We start from the raw sequence: 16,801 nt of genomic DNA on the forward strand, positions 1-16,801 counted from the left end.
TTTTTTGTTTTATAAAGATGTAAGAGTGTAAAATGTAGATAGAAGTCCATGGCGACTTACTCTATGATGGTTAAAAGTTAGTAGGTCGTACTACTAGCCTTGTTGTGAAAATGGGTCTCCTAAGTCTTTCTTGTAAGACACTGACAGCTGAGTTAGAACAAAGCGTTTCTAACCATAACAGACTCTCTTGGCCCAAGGACAGCTTTAATCCAACCAGAAATGACCATCCAATAGGTCACTCCTTGCTTTATCACTCATACGTCAGAATTTTTTTCCTAATCTAGAAAGGAAATCCGTAATGGTTCTGTACATTACTATAGTCAAATTAGATAATTGACAGTGGAATTCCAGCAGTTAAGCTATGGCAGACTTCCTATCACAGATCATTTGAAAGATCAAACAAACAGAATTAAACATAACTATTCTGAGATTAAAGCTGAATTAACAGTTGAAAATTACTTTGATAACAGCACTTTAGTTTTGGTCTGCAGTACTGAAGAGTTTGTGTAGATCTTGTTTGAGATAATGACACTGCATCCATCCAGTGCAAATGCAACATCTGCTTGTTTACAGCTTGCAGAAAAAATTCGAGAGTATGAAGACAACAGATGCACATCTCGACAAGGTAATTACAACAAGCACTGCTTCAGTCTCGCTGTTAGAAGATAGTTCAGGATAACTGCAACCATGGCATACTAATCATCTTATTTTTTCAGAAGGTTTCAGGTAGAGAATAGTATGTTTGAGATCTCTGGAATATTACACTGAATGCCATGTACTTTGATACAGATAGATAGTAAATGTATATACTGAGTTCTGCTTTCAAATATGGTTTAAGAGTTCTATTGTTGGAACAGTGTTCTTGTACATGGAGAGCATTACTACAACAGCCAAGTAATACTATTCTTTTCAATATTTGCCTTTATTGAGCAATTGAGATTTGAGAGAGCATTACTACAAGAGACAAGTAATACTATTCTTTTCAATATTTGCCTTTATTGAGTAATTGAGATTTGAGAATTGAGCCCTATACTTACACCTGGTATTTATCCCGTAGGTCGAAATGATGTCAGTGTTTGTAGATATTGGGGAGTTGCTGTTCACAACTTTGCATTAATTAAGGTGTTAGAGAGACACATTCTGTGAGTGCTTCCCTTTGTTTTTACACAGAAAATCAACAGATCAACCTGTAACAGTGAATTAGGTTTTCCTATAAATTTGATATAAATCCTTTAATCGCACGTGTGCTAGAAGGTTAGGAATGTGAAATGCTTTGTTTTTCCAGATATGTAACCCAGCTTTCATTTATGTCAGGGTAGAATCTTCTCTCTTGCTCTGTGCAATAAAACAATCCTTGCATATTACAGTTTAAATTGCATTTTTATGTTGGTGATTGTGTTTTATTTAGAGAGAAAATACAGTATTTTGTCTGTTTTGTGGTTTTGATTTTTAATAAATAATTGAAGGGAAAAGGGTCTGGCCTGTCACTCCTTTAGAGTATAAGCAGTTGTGTGCTAAATGCTGCTTTTAAGCATCTATCTTGTCTGTCTTGTGTGTCTTTCCATTTACAGGACATAGTGACAGTAACACTTGAAGTCCTAGGAAATATTAAGGAAGAAAACCTTAATCTCTTTATACAGGTAAATATTAATACATCGCAGTCAAGTGCGAAATCATTGTGTCCTTTTGTAGAAAATCATCTTACGCTGTTCTGTTTGTGAAAACATTTTTCCTCTTTGTAGAATCTTCTGTGGGAAAAGAATGTGAAAGATAGGACTGGATGTACCATGGATGTCATAAGACTGAAGGTTTGCCTGAAACTTCCAACCTCTTTGTTTTGTGCTTTCCCTCTTTTTAAATGGAAAGAAACTGCAGTGTATTGTCAGCCACATACAGGTCAAAGAGCAGACAAAAGAGAGAACATCAGTTTGTCATTGATCCATGTAGAGACACTTGAATACCTGCTGGCCAATGAGACCACTCAAGGTAGCTGACAGAGAAGCAAACCACAGTACTACTTGCTGTGTAGTGAAAGGGGAGACTTGCAGTCCCAAACATGAGTGGGACAGGATGAATGATCAGGACATAAGTGAAAGGAGGTGATGTTGTTTTCCCCTCCTTTGCTCTGAAAGGTCTCATCCATTTCACCTAGATGGCTCCTTAGTTAGGGATGTAGTTACAGGTTTCTGTCCATGATTACAGTTGTTGGCATAATAAACAGAAGTTTAATTGAGTGTAACAATGCAGCACAATGCTAGTGATGGTCCACCTAAAATTTTTTGATTACATCAGACTGCAGTTTTAAAGATGTGATTTACACATAAGTGTATTCATCCCCGTGTACGATTCATTGCATAGTTCTGAGGTGAACGTTGGTGATGCTTGAGGATATACTTTCATTTTCCTTAAACCACAAAGCTAAGTAAATGATAAAAAAGTCGATTGTATGATTAGACAAGGTCTAAGGAAAACAATCAAATGTGCTGTGATTTGTTTCCTGAGAACATATGTGTGTCACAGGCAGCAAGGTAATTATTTCTACTTCACTGGAAGAAAGGTTTATTTCTTGACAAGTAGAACAACAGCAGCATAAAGCCGGCAGTGCTGATGCACTTCAAGCTGTCTGTTGTACTCATTAGCTGTACTGCTGATTAGAAGTATGCTTCTGTTGTACTGAGCTTTGGGATCCGAGTAATATTTACATTCTATTTTAGACAGTTTTCAAGTGATGAAAACTCTTTTAGTGCAACGTTTGGCATGTGAGTTAATGGACTTAGTTTTGAAAGTATTCCATTGTTAATTCCATTGCTAGTTATTTCACCACACAGATATTTGTTCTTTCTCTGCTATTGAGAGATTCTGTTTCAAGACAGTGTAAGTGTTAAGCATGAGAACTCAGTGGGAACAGACTCAGCATTTTTGCCTATTTTACATCACCTTGGACAGGTGATGAGGCTTTCATAGAGACATATATCATACATACAATCAAAGTGGCATGGTAGGAGATGACATTTAAATTTGCACAAATATTCCAGATAACCGTCCAAATGAGAAGCTGAAGGCAGAGTATAGCAAAGTATAATTATTAATTGTAAGAATGGTTGTTACAAGAGATGACTCTGTTGCATTGTTATTTTGATCAACCTCTGCATATTTGTCAGAGGTTTTTCCCTGCTCTGTGTACTTGTAAATTTGTGGGATTTTTTTTTTTCTCCATAAGTATTTTGTTTTTAAAGGTTTGTTTATATACTCTAAGAGTTATTTTTCTGGTAAGGGACTCGTATCTATTCAAGGCAAATCTCATCAAGAGATAGGCCAAGGTGTCCATGAGCTGTATGATCTGGAAGAGACTGCAATAGAATGGAAAGAAGATGAAAAAAGAACCAATAGGTTCATTCACAGGGTGAGAGTGTGAGGCAGACTACTACATACTGTATCGGATTTACAGATGATTTAGTTGCCTGGAAGTAGAATAAAATGTCAGGTAACAGAGGCATCTTAGTAAAGTGTACTGAAAGAACAGACCTACAGAACAGTGAGGATTGGTAAGTGCAGAAATAGTTTTTCATTTCTAGCTTTTTCATTGATAGTTGGCCATAAAATCAGTTCCTTACAATGTAGTAACTTAAGCAGTATGAATGAAAATCATACATAGTTTAAAATGATTTTGGCATAGTTTAAATGCAAATTAATTTGAGCATTTTTTAAACATGCTTAATCCAGTTGTTTTAATTACTGTTTAGCACTTGACAGAGGAGAAGCCAGAAGGCCTTGTCAACGAAGCATCTCGGTATGGATATCAAAACCACTTTTTTAATCATAGTCAGTGACTGCACTGTGCGGAAGATCATTCAAAATTGATTCTTTTTCTTTTCTAAGGTTTTTCCCTCTCTTGCTTTTAAACAAAGGTAGAAAACATAAATTACTCTGTACTTCATTTGATCATTCTGCTTAGATATGAATTTTCTAATAAGTAGGTTGATCTGAAAATAATGCCTCCTCTTTTTTTCCATGGAAACTACAACAGATAGAGTACAAATAACAGGTTGATAGAAGCTCAACTTTCAGCTACAAAAACAGTTTTCAGTATAGTCTCCTCCCCATTAGCTATACATTTTTGCTAGCAGTGAAAAAGCCTCAGCATGCTGTGCTTGTAAACATTTCAGTGGCCATGGCTTGTCTTTCATGTCACTGGCTGCTGCTACTTTTGTCTACTGAAATGCACAAGCCACAAGTAACCTCTAGAAGCTAATACTGTAGTCATTCCATGATGTTTTAGTTGGCTGATGGTTTGGTTAATGTTTGCCTTCCTGTACTAACAATCTAGTAATTTTACAGTGCTATGAGAGACATACTGCTTCTGCCAAAAAAAAACTGCTTTATTTTTCAAGGTGTTCCTTTTTTCTTTTTCCAAATGCATAGGCAGGTTGCATTAGCTGATCTTGTAATAGTCAATAAAACGGATTTGGTTTCAAGGGAAGAATTGAATAAAGTCAGAACAACTGTCAGGTATGAAATTTCTGGTATAACCGTGACATTGTATGTGCTCAAATGTTATTAGAAATTAGATCTCATGATTGTTCCAACAGATCATGTAGTGAAAAAGAGCAGTGAGAAAGCAGTGAAAAAGAGTCTGCCCCTTTCTGGAGATGTTTCCAGTGCATTTCTGTGCTTCCACAGTCTTATCAGCTTGCCTAAGTAAGATTTGATGTTACCTGCTCAGAAGTGTAGAATTATAGAATAGAATCAAAGGATGCTCTTAAGTTGGAAGGAACCTTCAAGGACCATTGACTCCAACCTCTGGCTCTACTCAGGACCACCCAAAATTCCAATTCTATGTCTGAGAGCTTTCTCCAAACGTTCCTTGAACTCTGGCTGCTTGGGGCTGTTCCATGTCTACCGCCCTCTGGTGAAGAACCTTTTCCTAATACCCAACCTGACCTTCTTCTGGTGCAACTCCACACCGTTTCCTTGGCTAAATTAGGCCTAAAAAATGCCTTAAAATAGACCTTTGTCTTAAGTGCTCACATTCTTATACTATTGGGCAGCTGTTGCCATTTGTCTGAGTTAACTACGGGGGGCAATGTCTGCTAGTCCATACATGTTTATTAGCAAATATAAAGGGGTATGGAAGATATCTGAATAATTGTCATGGATGTAAAAGAACAAATGGGCTGAATCAAACCAGTGTTCAGAGGTGTGTTCCATCTTTCTCAGTACCGTGACAGACAAAATGGAATATTGAGAAATACTTTGCAACGTTATTTGTGGTTCAGACTTTTGAGAATTCTTAACCTTGCAGTTTGTACTGGGAGAAGAAAAATGCTATGTTCAGTAGTAGTATTTTATTGTCAGAAGTTGTGAATTTTGACCTTGGTTCGGCTATAAAATGTCACAAAAGCAAACTTTTTCTTGATGCCTCTTGGACTGTAAAACATTGAGTAACAGTGTGAGAGATGGCGTTATGTTTCTTGTATTGCTCTACATTGTTAAATTGTTCAATCGATATATTACAGTTGCGTTTGCACCTCATTTTGCTTTTTTCTATTTGTTTTAGGTCAATATATGGACTTGTCGAAATTTTGGAGACACAAAGGTCGAGGTATTAGATTAACCTGTATTCCAACAAGTACCAAATCCTGTCCCACTGACATTATTTTTACCAAGCTTTCATTATGATCTGTTGGCTGTGCACATGCATACCTACCTGTACTGTGTTTTAATGTGTGCTTGTGTTCAAAGAGGTACAGAACGATTGTTCCCATCAGAGAATTAGATAACACTTAGGCATCCAATACAAATCACATCTTTCAGAAAACAGATTCTTGTGTGGTTTTTGTTTGTTTGTTTGTTTGTTTGTTTGTTTAGTATTAATTTATTTTTTAACTGTATTCACTAAAATTCTCTTTTTATGCTCCCATATTACTGTACAGCTGAAAGCTGCTTTACTCCACGGTAGATAGCACTGACTGCTGACATGTGAAAATAGGGCTAGCTTCTGGTGCTTTGCATTGGAATAAGAGATCAGGAAAAAAAAACAACAAACATGAACAATTATTTATATGTTTAAAAATGAGTAATCGAAGCTTCAGTACACATAATTCTTACATGCAGTGAAAATACAAAGCTTTCTTTCTCTCCCTATCTGTGCAGAGTTGATCTTTCCCATGTGCTGGACCTGCATGCTTTTGACAGTCTATCTGGAATCAGGTATGGCAATAATTTCACTTTTATTAAAAGTAATGCTCGTTGCATAGATAGACGCATGAAGTAGGTACATTTACATTTAGGCAGAGTCTGCATCTGAATTTCTGTTACATGTTCTAGTTCAGACACTTGTTTACAATTCTCAGTAAGAGTAAGAAGTAATAGAAAGAGGATGTTTTTCCACTTGAGATACATGCAGCAAAAGATTGTAGGGTTTGTAAAATGAAATGAGAGCCAAAGCACCCACGATTGTTTGGCGTTTTCCCCCCGTTTCCCTTGTTGAGGCTTTAAGTTGTCCATTAGTACTACTACTACTAAATAAGATCTCAGTGCTTTTTTCTGGTTCTCTTAAAACTCAGAGGATTTAATTTTTTTCTTGCTTTACATTGTGATGAACTGGAGACCTTAGTTTTCACAGGAAACTCTGAGTCCCTCAACAACCTAAGCCTTGGAAATGTTGTTCAGCGAGTTCCTGGATCCGTTATGTCCTCTGGTTCTTTTATGACTAAGAGGCTGAGCTTTAAATTAGCAAACACTGCACAGTGTGCAGTGGGAATTAGCTTTGGGAATGAGTTAAGTAAAGTGTTGTATAGTATTTCACTTCATTTTATACTGCACATTTTACTCTTAGAAGCAATGGCTTTGTTCCTTTTTTACTTCCTAACATAGTTTCAAAAAGTGATGCCCAACAAATCATCCCACAGATGTCAGAAGTTGCTTTTTTGTTTTATAAAGATGTAAGAGTGTAAAATGTAGATAGAAGTCCATGGCGACTTACTCTATGATGGTTAAAAGTTAGTAGGTCGTACTACTAGCCTTGTTGTGAAAATGGGTCTCCTAAGTCTTTCTTGTAAGACACTGACAGCTGAGTTAGAACAAAGCGTTTCTAACCATAACAGAGTCTCTTGGCCCAAGGACAGCTTGAATCCAACCAGAAATGACCATCCAATAGGTCACTCCTTGCTTTATTACTCATATGTCAGAATTTTTTTCCTAATCTAGAAAGGAAATCCGTAATTGTTCTGTACATTACTATAGTCAAATTAGATAATTGACAGTGGAATTCCAGCAGTTAAGCTGTGGCAGACTTCCTATCACAGATCATTTGAAAGATCAAACAAACATAATTAAACATAACTATTCTGAGATTAAAGCTGAATTAACAGTTGAAATTTACTTTGATAACAGCACTTTAGTTTTGGTCTGCAGTACTGAAGAGTTTGTGTAGATCTTGTTTGAGATAATGACACTGCATCCATCCAGTGCAAATGCAACATCTGCTTGTTTACAGCTTGCAGAAAAAATTCGAGAGTATGAAGACAACAGATGCACATCTCGACAAGGTAATTACAACAAGCACTGCTTCAGTCTCGCTGTTAGAAGATAGTTCAGGAACCATGGCATACTAATCATCTTATTTTTTCAGAAGGTTTCAGGTAGAGAATAGTATGTTTGAGATCTCTGGAATATTACACTGAAGGCCATGTACTTTGATACAGATAGATAGTAAATGTATATACTGAGTTCTGCTTTCAAATATGGTTTAAGAGTTCTATTGTTGGAAACAGTGTTCTTGTACATGGAGAGCATTACTACAAGAGACAAGTAATACTATTCTTTTCCATATTTGCCCTTATTGAGCAATTGAGATTTGAGAATTGAGCCCTATACTTACACCTGGTATTTATCCCGTAGGTCGAAATGATGTCAGTGTTTGTAGATATTGGGGAGTTGCTGTTCACAACTTTGCATTAATTAAGGTGTTAGAGAGACACATTCTGTGAGTGCTTCCCTTTGTTTTTACACAGAAAATCAACAGATCAACCTGTAACAGTGAATTAGGTTTTCCTATAAATTTGATATAAATCCTATAATCGCACGTGTGCTAGAAGGTTAGGAATGTGAAATGCTTTGCTTTTCCAGATATGTAACCCAGCTTTCATTTATGTCAGGGTAGAATCTTCTCTCTTGCTCTGTGCAATAAAACAATCCTTGCATATTACAGTTTAAATTGCATTTTTATCTTGGTGATTGTGTTTTATTTAGAGAGAAAATACAGTATTTTGTCTGTTTTGTGGTTTTGATTTTTAATAAATAATTGAAGGGGAAAGGGTCTGGCCTGTCACTCCTTTAGAGTATAAGCAGTTGTGTGCAAAATGCTGCTTTTAAGCATCTATCTTGTCTGTCTTGTGTGTCTTTCCATTTACAGGACATAGTGACAGTAACACTTGAAGTCCTAGGAAATATTAAGGAAGAAAACCTTAATCTCTTTATACAGGTAGATATTAATACATCGCAGTCAAGTGCGAAATCATTGTGTCCTTTTGTAGAAAATCATCTTACGCTGTTCTGTTTGTGAAAACATTTTTCCTCTTTGTAGAATCTTCTGTGGGAAAAGAATGTGAAAGATAGGACTGGATGTACCATGGATGTCATAAGACTGAAGGTTTGCCTGAAACTTCCAACCTCTTTGTTTTGTGCTTTCCCTCTTTTTAAATGGAAAGAAACTGCAGTGTATTGTCAGCCACATACAGGTCAAAGAGCAGACAAAAGAGAGAACATCAGTTTGTCATTGATCCATGTAGAGACACTTGAATACCTGCTGGCCAATGAGACCACTCAAGGTAGCTGACAGAGAAGCAAACCACAGTACTACTTGCTGTGTAGTGAAAGGGGAGACTTGCAGTCCCAAACATGAGTGGGACAGGATGAATGATCAGGACATAAGTGAAAGGAGGTGATGTTGTTTTCCCCTCCTTTGCTCTGAAAGGTCTCATCCATTTCACCTAGATGGCTCCTTAGTTAGGGATGTAGTTACAGGTTTCTGTCCATGATTACAGTTGTTGGCATAATAAACAGAAGTTTAATTGAGTGTAACAATGCAGCACAATGCTAGTGATGGTCCACCTAAAATTTTTTGATTACATCAGACTGCAGTTTTAAAGATGTGATTTACACATAAGTGTATTCATCCCCGTGTACGATTCATTGCATAGTTCTGAGGTGAACGTTGGTGATGCTTGAGGATATACTTTCATTTTCCTTAAACCACAAAGCTAAGTAAATGATAAAAAAGTCGATTGTATGATTAGACAAGGTCTAAGGAAAACAATCAAATGTGCTGTGATTTGTTTCCTGAGAACATATGTGTGTCACAGGCAGCAAGGTAATTATTTCTACTTCACTGGAAGAAAGGTTTATTTCTTGACAAGTAGAACAACAGCAGCATAAAGCCGGCAGTGCTGATGCACTTCAAGCTGTCTGTTGTACTCATTAGCTGTACTGCTGATTAGAAGTATGCTTCTGTTGTACTGAGCTTTGGGATCCGAGTAATATTTACATTCTATTTTAGACAGTTTTCAAGTGATGAAAACTCTTTTAGTGCAACGTTTGGCATGTGAGTTAATGGACTTAGTTTTGAAAGTATTCCATTGTTAATTCCATTGCTAGTCATTTCACCACACAGATATTTGTTCTTTCTCTGCTATTGAGAGATTCTGTTTCAAGACAGTGTAAGTGTTAAGCATGAGAACTCAGTGGGAACAGACTCAGCATTTTTGCCTATTTTACATCACCTTGGACAGGTGATGAGGCTTTCATAGAGACATATATCATACATACAATCAAAGTGGCATGGTAGGAGATGACATTTAAATTTGCACAAATATTCCAGATAACCGTCCAAATGAGAAGCTGAAGGCAGAGTATAGCAAAGTATAATTGAGAAGCTGAAGGCAGAGTATAGCAAAGTATAATTCTTAATTGTAAGAATGGTTGTTACAAGAGATGACTCTGTTGCATTGTTATTTTGATCAACCTCTGCATATTTGTCAGAGGTTTTTCCCTGCTCTGTGTACTTGTAAATTTGTGGGATTTTTTTTTTTCTCCATAAGTATTTTGTTTTTAAAGGTTTGTTTATATACTCTAAGAGTTATTTTTCTGGTAAGGGACTCGTATCTATTCAAGGCAAATCTCATCAAGAGATAGGCCAAGGTGTCCATGAGCTGTATGATCTGGAAGAGACTGCAATAGAATGGAAAGAAGATGAAAAAAGAACCAATAGGTTCATTCACAGGGTGAGAGTGTGAGGCAGACTACTACATACTGTATCGGATTTACAGATGATTTAGTTGCCTGGAAGTAGAATAAAATGTCAGGTAACAGAGGCATCTTAGTAAAGTGTACTGAAAGAACAGACCTACAGAACAGTGAGGATTGGTAAGTGCAGAAATAGTTTTTCATTTCTAGCTTTTTCATTGATAGTTGGCCATAAAATCAGTTCCTTACAATGTAGTAACTTAAGGAGTATGAATGAAAATCATACATAGTGTAAAATGATTTTGGCATAGTTTAAATGCAAATTAATTTGAGCATTTTTTAAACATGCTTAATCCAGTTGTTTTAATTACTGTTTAGCACTTGACAGAGGAGAAGCCAGAAGGCCTTGTCAACGAAGCATCTCGGTATGGATATCAAAACCACTTTTTTAATCATAGTCAGTGACTGCACTGTGCGGAAGATCATTCAAAATTGATTCTTTTTCTTTTCTAAGGTTTTTCCCTCTCTTGCTTTTAAACAAAGGTAGAAAACATAAATTACTCTGTACTTCATTTGATCATTCTGCTTAGATATGAATTTTCTAATAAGTAGGTTGATCTGAAAATAATGCCTCCTCTTTTTTTCCATGGAAACTACAACAGATAGAGTACAAATAACAGGTTGATAGAAGCTCAACTTTCAGCTACAAAAACAGTTTTCAGTATAGTCTCCTCCCCATTAGCTATACATTTTTGCTAGCAGTGAAAAAGCCTCAGCATGCTGTGCTTGTAAACATTTCAGTGGCCATGGCTTGTCTTTCATGTCACTGGCTGCTGCTACTTTTGTCTACTGAAATGCACAAGCCACAAGTAACCTCTAGAAGCTAATACTGTAGTCATTCCATGATGTTTTAGTTGGCTGATGGTTTGGTTAATGTTTGCCTTCCTGTACTAACAATCTAGTAATTTTACAGTGCTATGAGAGACATACTGCTTCTGCCTTACAAAAAACTGCTTTATTTTTCAAGGTGTTCCTTTTTTCTTTTTCCAAATGCATAGGCAGGTTGCATTAGCTGATCTTGTAATAGTCAATAAAACGGATTTGGTTTCAAGGGAAGAATTGAATAAAGTCAGAACAACTGTCAGGTATGAAATTTCTGGTATAACCGTGACATTGTATGTGCTCAAATGTTATTAGAAATTAGATCTCATGATTGTTCCAACAGATCTTGTAGTGAAAAAGAGCAGTGAGAAAGCAGTGAAAAAGAGTCTGCCCCTTTCTGGAGATGTTTCCAGTGCATTTCTGTGCTTCCACAGTCTTATCAGCTTGCCTAAGTAAGATTTGATGTTACCTGCTCAGAAGTGTAGAATTATAGAATAGAATCAAAGGATGCTCTTAAGTTGGAAGGAACCTTCAAGGACCATTGACTCCAACCTCTGGCTCTACTCAGGACCACCCAAAATTCCAATTCTATGTCTGAGAGCTTTCTCCAAACGTTCCTTGAACTCTGGCTGCTTGGGGCTGTTCCATGTCTACCGCCCTCTGGTGAAGAACCTTTTCCTAATACCCAACCTGACCTTCTTCTGGTGCAACTCCACACCGTTTCCTTGGCTAAATTAGGCCTAAAAAATGCCTTAAAATAGACCTTTGTCTTAAGTGCTCACATTCTTATACTATTGGGCAGCTGTTGCCATTTGTCTGAGTTAACTACGGGGGGCAATGTCTGCTAGTCCATACATGTTTATTAGCAAATATAAAGGGGTATGGAAGATATCTGAATAATTGTCATGGATGTAAAAGAACCAATGGGCTGAATCAAACCAGTGTTCAGAGGTGTGTTCCATCTTTCTCAGTACCCTGACAGACAAAATGGAATATTGAGAAATACTTTGCAACGTTATTTGTGGTTCAGACTTTTGAGAATTCTTAACCTTGCAGTTTGTACGGGGAGAAGAAAAATGCTATGTTCAGTAGTAGTATTTTATTGTCAGAAGTTGTGAATTTTGACCTTGGTTCGGCTATAAAATGTCACAAAAGCAAACTTTTTCTTGATGCCTCTTGGACTGTAAAACATTGAGTAACAGTGTGAGAGATGGCGTTATGTTTCTTGTATTGCTCTACATTGTTAAATTGTTCAATCGATATATTACAGTTGCGTTTGCACCTCATTTTGCTTTTTACTATTTGTTTTAGGTCAATAAATGGACTTGTCGAAATTTTGGAGACACAAAGGTCGAGGTATTAGATTAACCTGTATTCCAACAAGTACCAAATCCTGTCCCACTGACATTATTTTTACCAAGCTTTCATTATGATCTGTTGGCTGTGCACATGCATACCTACCTGTACTGTGTTTTAATGTGTGCTTGTGTTCAAAGAGGTACAGAACGATTGTTCCCATCAGAGAATTAGATAACACTTAGGCATCCAATACAAATCACATCTTTCAGAAAACAGATTCTTGTGTGGTTTTTGTTTGTTTGTTTGTTTGTTTGTTTAGTATTAATTTATTTTTTAACTGTATTCACTAAAATTCTCTTTTTATGCTCCCATATTACTGTACAGCTGAAAGCTGCTTTACTCCACGGTAGATAGCACTGACTGCTGACATGTGAAAATAGGGCTAGCTTCTGGTGCTTTGCATTGGAATAAGAGATCAGGAAAAAAAAACAACAAACATGAACAATTATTTATATGTTTAAAAATGAGTAATTGAAGCTTCAGTACACATAATTCTTACATGCAGTGAAAATACAAAGCTTTCTTTCTCTCCCTATCTGTGCAGAGTTGATCTTTCCCATGTGCTGGACCTGCATGCTTTTGACAGTCTATCTGGAATCAGGTATGGCAATAATTTCACTTTTATTAAAAGTAATGCTCGTTGCATAGATAGACGCATGAAGTAGGTACATTTACATTTAGGCAGAGTCTGCATCTGAATTTCTGTTCCATGTTCTAGTTCAGACACTTGTTTACAATTCTCAGTAAGAGTAAGAAGTAATAGAAAGAGGATGTTTTTCCACTTGAGATACATGCAGCAAAAGATTGTAGGGTTTGTAAAATGAAATGAGAGCCAAAGCACCCATGATTGTTTGGCGTTTTCCCCCCGTTTCCCTTGTTGAGGCTTTCAGTTGTCCATTAGTACTACTACTACTAAATAAGATCTCAGTGCTTTTTTCTGGTTCTCTTAAAACTCAGAGGATTTAATTTTTTTCTTGCTTTACATTGTGATGAACTGGAGACCTTAGTTTTCACAGGAAACTCTGAGTCCCTCAACAACCTAAGCCTTGGAAATGTTGTTCAGCGAGTTCCTGGATCCGTTATGTCCTCTGGTTCTTTTATGACTAAGAGGCTGAGCTTTAAATTAGCAAACACTGCACAGTGTGCAGTGGGAATTAGCTTTGGGAATGAGTTAAGTAAAGTGTTGTATAGTATTTCACTTCATTTTATACTGCACATTTTACTCTTAGAAGCAATGGCTTTGTTCCTTTTTTACTTCCTAACATAGTTTCAAAAAGTGATGCCCAACAAATCATCCCACAGATGTCAGAAGTTGCTTTTTTGTTTTATAAAGATGTAAGAGTGTAAAATGTAGATAGAAGTCCATGGCGACTTACTCTATGATGGTTAAAAGTTAGTAGGTCGTACTACTAGCCTTGTTGTGAAAATGGGTCTCCTAAGTCTTTCTTGTAAGACACTGACAGCTGAGTTAGAACAAAGCGTTTCTAACCATAACAGACTCTCTTGGCCCAAGGACAGCTTGAATCCAACCAGAAATGACCATCCAATAGGTCACTCCTTGCTTTATTACTCATATGTCAGAATTTTTTTCCTAATCTAGAAAGGAAATCCGTAATTGTTCTGTACATTACTATAGTCAAATTAGATAATTGACAGTGGAATTCCAGCAGTTAAGCTGTGGCAGACTTCCTATCACAGATCATTTGAAAGATCAAACAAACATAATTAAACATAAATATTCTGAGATTAAAGCTGAATTAACAGTTGAAAATTACTTTGATAACAGCACTTTAGTTTTGGTCTGCAGTACTGAAGAGTTTGTGTAGATCTTGTTTGAGATAATGACACTGCATCCATCCAGTGCAAATGCAACATCTGCTTGTTTACAGCTTGCAGAAAAAAATTGAGAGTATGAAGACAACAGATGCACATCTCGACAAGGTAATTACAACAAGCACTGCTTCAGTCTCGCTGTTAGAAGATAGTTCAGGAACCATGGCATACTAATCATCTTATTTTTTCAGAAGGTTTCAGGTAGAGAATAGTATGTTTGAGATCTCTGGAATATTACACTGAATGCCATGTACTTTGATACAGATAGATAGTAAATGTATATACTGAGTTCTGCTTTCAAATATGGTTTAAGAGTTCTATTGTTGGAAACAGTGTTCTTGTACATGGAGAGCATTACTACAAGAGACAAGTAATACTATTCTTTTCCATATTTGCCCTTATTGAGCAATTGAGATTTGAGAATTGAGCCCTATACTTACACCTGGTATTTATCCCGTAGGTCGAAATGATGTCAGTGTTTGTAGATATTGGGGAGTTGCTGTTCACAACTTTGCATTAATTAAGGTGTTAGAGAGACACATTCTGTGAGTGCTTCCCTTTGTTTTTACACAGAAAATCAACAGATCAACCTGTAACAGTGAATTAGGTTTTCCTATAAATTTGATATAAATCCTATAATCGCACGTGTGCTAGAAGGTTAGGAATGTGTAATGCTTTGCTTTTCCAGATATGTAACCCAGCTTTCATTTATGTCAGGGTAGAATCTTCTCTCTTGCTCTGTGCAATAAAACAATCCTTGCATATTACAGTTTAAATTGCATTTTTATCTTGGTGATTGTGTTTTATTTAGAGAGAAAATACAGTATTTTGTCTGTTTTGTGGTTTTGATTTTTAATAAATAATTGAAGGGGAAAGGGTCTGGCCTGTCACTCCTTTAGAGTATAAGCAGTTGTGTGCTAAATGCTGCTTTTAAGCATCTATCTTGTCTGTCTTGTGTGTCTTTCCATTTACAGGACATAGTGACAGTAACACTTGAAGTCCTAGGAAATATTAAGGAAGAAAACCTTAATCTCTTTATACAGGTAAAGATTAATACATCGCAGTCAAGTGCGAAATCATTGTGTCCTTTTGTAGAAAATCATCTTACGCTGTTCTGTTTGTGAAAACATTTTTCCTCTTTGTAGAATCTTCTGTGGGAAAAGAATGTGAAAGATAGGACTGGATGTACCATGGATGTCATAAGACTGAAGGTTTGCCTGAAACTTCCAACCTCTTTGTTTTGTGCTTTCCCTCTTTTTAAATGGAAAGAAACTGCAGTGTATTGTCAGCCACATACAGGTCAAAGAGCAGACAAAAGAGAGAACATCAGTTTGTCATTGATCCATGTAGAGACACTTGAATACCTGCTGGCCAATGAGACCACTCAAGGTAGCTGACAGAGAAGCAAACCACAGTACTACTTGCTGTGTAGTGAAAGGGGAGACTTGCAGTCCCAAACATGAGTGGGACAGGATGAATGATCAGGACATAAGTGAAAGGAGGTGATGTTGTTTTCCCCTCCTTTGCTCTGAAAGGTCTCATCCATTTCACCTAGATGGCTCCTTAGTTAGGGATGTAGTTACAGGTTTCTGTCCATGATTACAGTTGTTGGCATAATAAACAGAAGTTTAATTGAGTGTAACAATGCAGCACAATGCTAGTGATGGTCCACCTAAAATTTTTTGATTACATCAGACTGCAGTTTTAAAGATGTGATTTACACATAAGTGTATTCATCCCCGTGTACGATTCATTGCATAGTTCTGAGGTGAACGTTGGTGATGCTTGAGGATATACTTTCATTTTCCTTAAACCACAAAGCTAAGTAAATGATAAAAAAGTCGATTGTATGATTAGACAAGGTCTAAGGAAAACAATCAAATGTGCTGTGATTTGTTTCCTGAGAACATATGTGTGTCACAGGCAGCAAGGTAATTATTTCTACTTCACTGGAAGAAAGGTTTGTTTCTTGACAAGTAGAACAACAGCAGCATAAAGCCGGCAGTGCTGATGCACTTCAAGCTGTCTGTTGTACTCATTAGCTGTACTGCTGATTAGAAGTATGCTTCTGTTGTACTGAGCTTTGGGATCCGAGTAATATTTACATTCTATTTTAGACAGTTTTCAAGTGATGAAAACTCTTTTAGTGCAACGTTTGGCATGTGAGTTAATGGACTTAGTTTTGAAAGTATTCCATTGTTAATTCCATTGCTAGTCATTTCACCACACAGATATTTGTTCTTTCTCTGCTATTGAGAGATTCTGTTGCAAGACAGTGTAAGTGTTAAGCATGAGAACTCAGTGGGAACAGACTCAGCATTTTTGCCTATTTTACATCACCTTGGACAGGTGATGAGGCTTTCATAGAGACATATATCATACATACAATCAAAGTGGCATGGTAGGAGATGACATTTAAATTTGCACAAATATTCCAGGTAACCGTCCAAATGAGAAGCTGAAGGCAGAGTATAGCAAAGTA

General features: G+C 36.7%; 2 protein-coding genes and 1 long non-coding RNA gene across 5 annotated transcripts in view; 2 read left to right on the top strand and 1 right to left on the bottom strand.

The window, feature by feature from the left end:
• LOC146754132 (uncharacterized) overlaps window positions 1-16,801 on the bottom strand; it is a 187,709-nt gene that overhangs the window by 127,927 nt on the left and 42,981 nt on the right. The window lies entirely within an intron of this gene.
• LOC146754136 (uncharacterized) overlaps window positions 1-16,801 on the top strand; it is a gene marked incomplete at its 5' end in the record, with an annotated part of 50,444 nt that overhangs the window by 32,940 nt on the left and 703 nt on the right. Inside the window, 3 exons of the mRNA XM_085529279.1 lie at window positions 14,376-14,427; window positions 15,294-15,362; window positions 15,465-16,798. Of these exons, the coding sequence (XP_085385405.1) occupies window positions 14,376-14,427; window positions 15,294-15,362; window positions 15,465-15,716 (373 nt within the window). The remainder of the gene's footprint in view (window positions 1-14,375; window positions 14,428-15,293; window positions 15,363-15,464; window positions 16,799-16,801) is intronic.
• On the top strand, window positions 1,647-13,022 carry LOC146754137 (putative COBW domain-containing protein 7). Of its 3 annotated transcripts, none has more exons than XM_085530151.1 (10): window positions 1,647-1,808; window positions 3,744-4,509; window positions 5,558-5,602; window positions 6,154-6,210; window positions 7,499-7,550; window positions 8,417-8,485; window positions 8,588-8,653; window positions 10,624-10,670; window positions 11,304-11,390; window positions 12,439-13,022. In XM_085530151.1, the coding sequence occupies exons 2-10, from the start codon at window positions 4,343-4,345 to the stop codon at window positions 12,488-12,490; spliced, it is 642 nt and encodes a 213-aa protein (XP_085386277.1). In that variant the 5' UTR covers window positions 1,647-1,808; window positions 3,744-4,342; the 3' UTR covers window positions 12,491-13,022. The 3 variants fall into 3 exon arrangements, with proteins under 3 accessions (XP_085386277.1, XP_085386278.1, XP_085386279.1); XM_085530152.1 differs by lacking the exon at window positions 12,439-13,022 and adding an exon at window positions 11,471-12,414; XM_085530153.1 differs by lacking the exons at window positions 10,624-10,670; window positions 11,304-11,390; window positions 12,439-13,022 and adding an exon at window positions 10,283-10,617.

This window comes from Coturnix japonica, chromosome Z, assembly GCF_054131305.1.
Source record: "Coturnix japonica strain WE chromosome Z, WE-NBRP24, whole genome shotgun sequence".
In the NCBI taxonomy this organism is placed as follows: domain Eukaryota; kingdom Metazoa; phylum Chordata; class Aves; order Galliformes; family Phasianidae; genus Coturnix; species Coturnix japonica.

What these genes read in the sequence shown, in the direction of transcription:
- LOC146754137 (XM_085530151.1), top strand. Translation starts at nt 4,343, where the DNA reads ATGAGAGACATACTGCTTCTGCCAAAAAAAAACTGCTTTATTTTTCAA. An exon ending in CAGATGCACATCTCGACAAG is followed by an intron (nt 7,551 to 8,416) that starts GTAATTACAACA and finishes TTCCATTTACAG; the next exon opens with GACATAGTGACAGTAACACT. An exon ending in ACCTTAATCTCTTTATACAG is followed by an intron (nt 8,486 to 8,587) that starts GTAGATATTAAT and finishes TCCTCTTTGTAG; the next exon opens with AATCTTCTGTGGGAAAAGAA.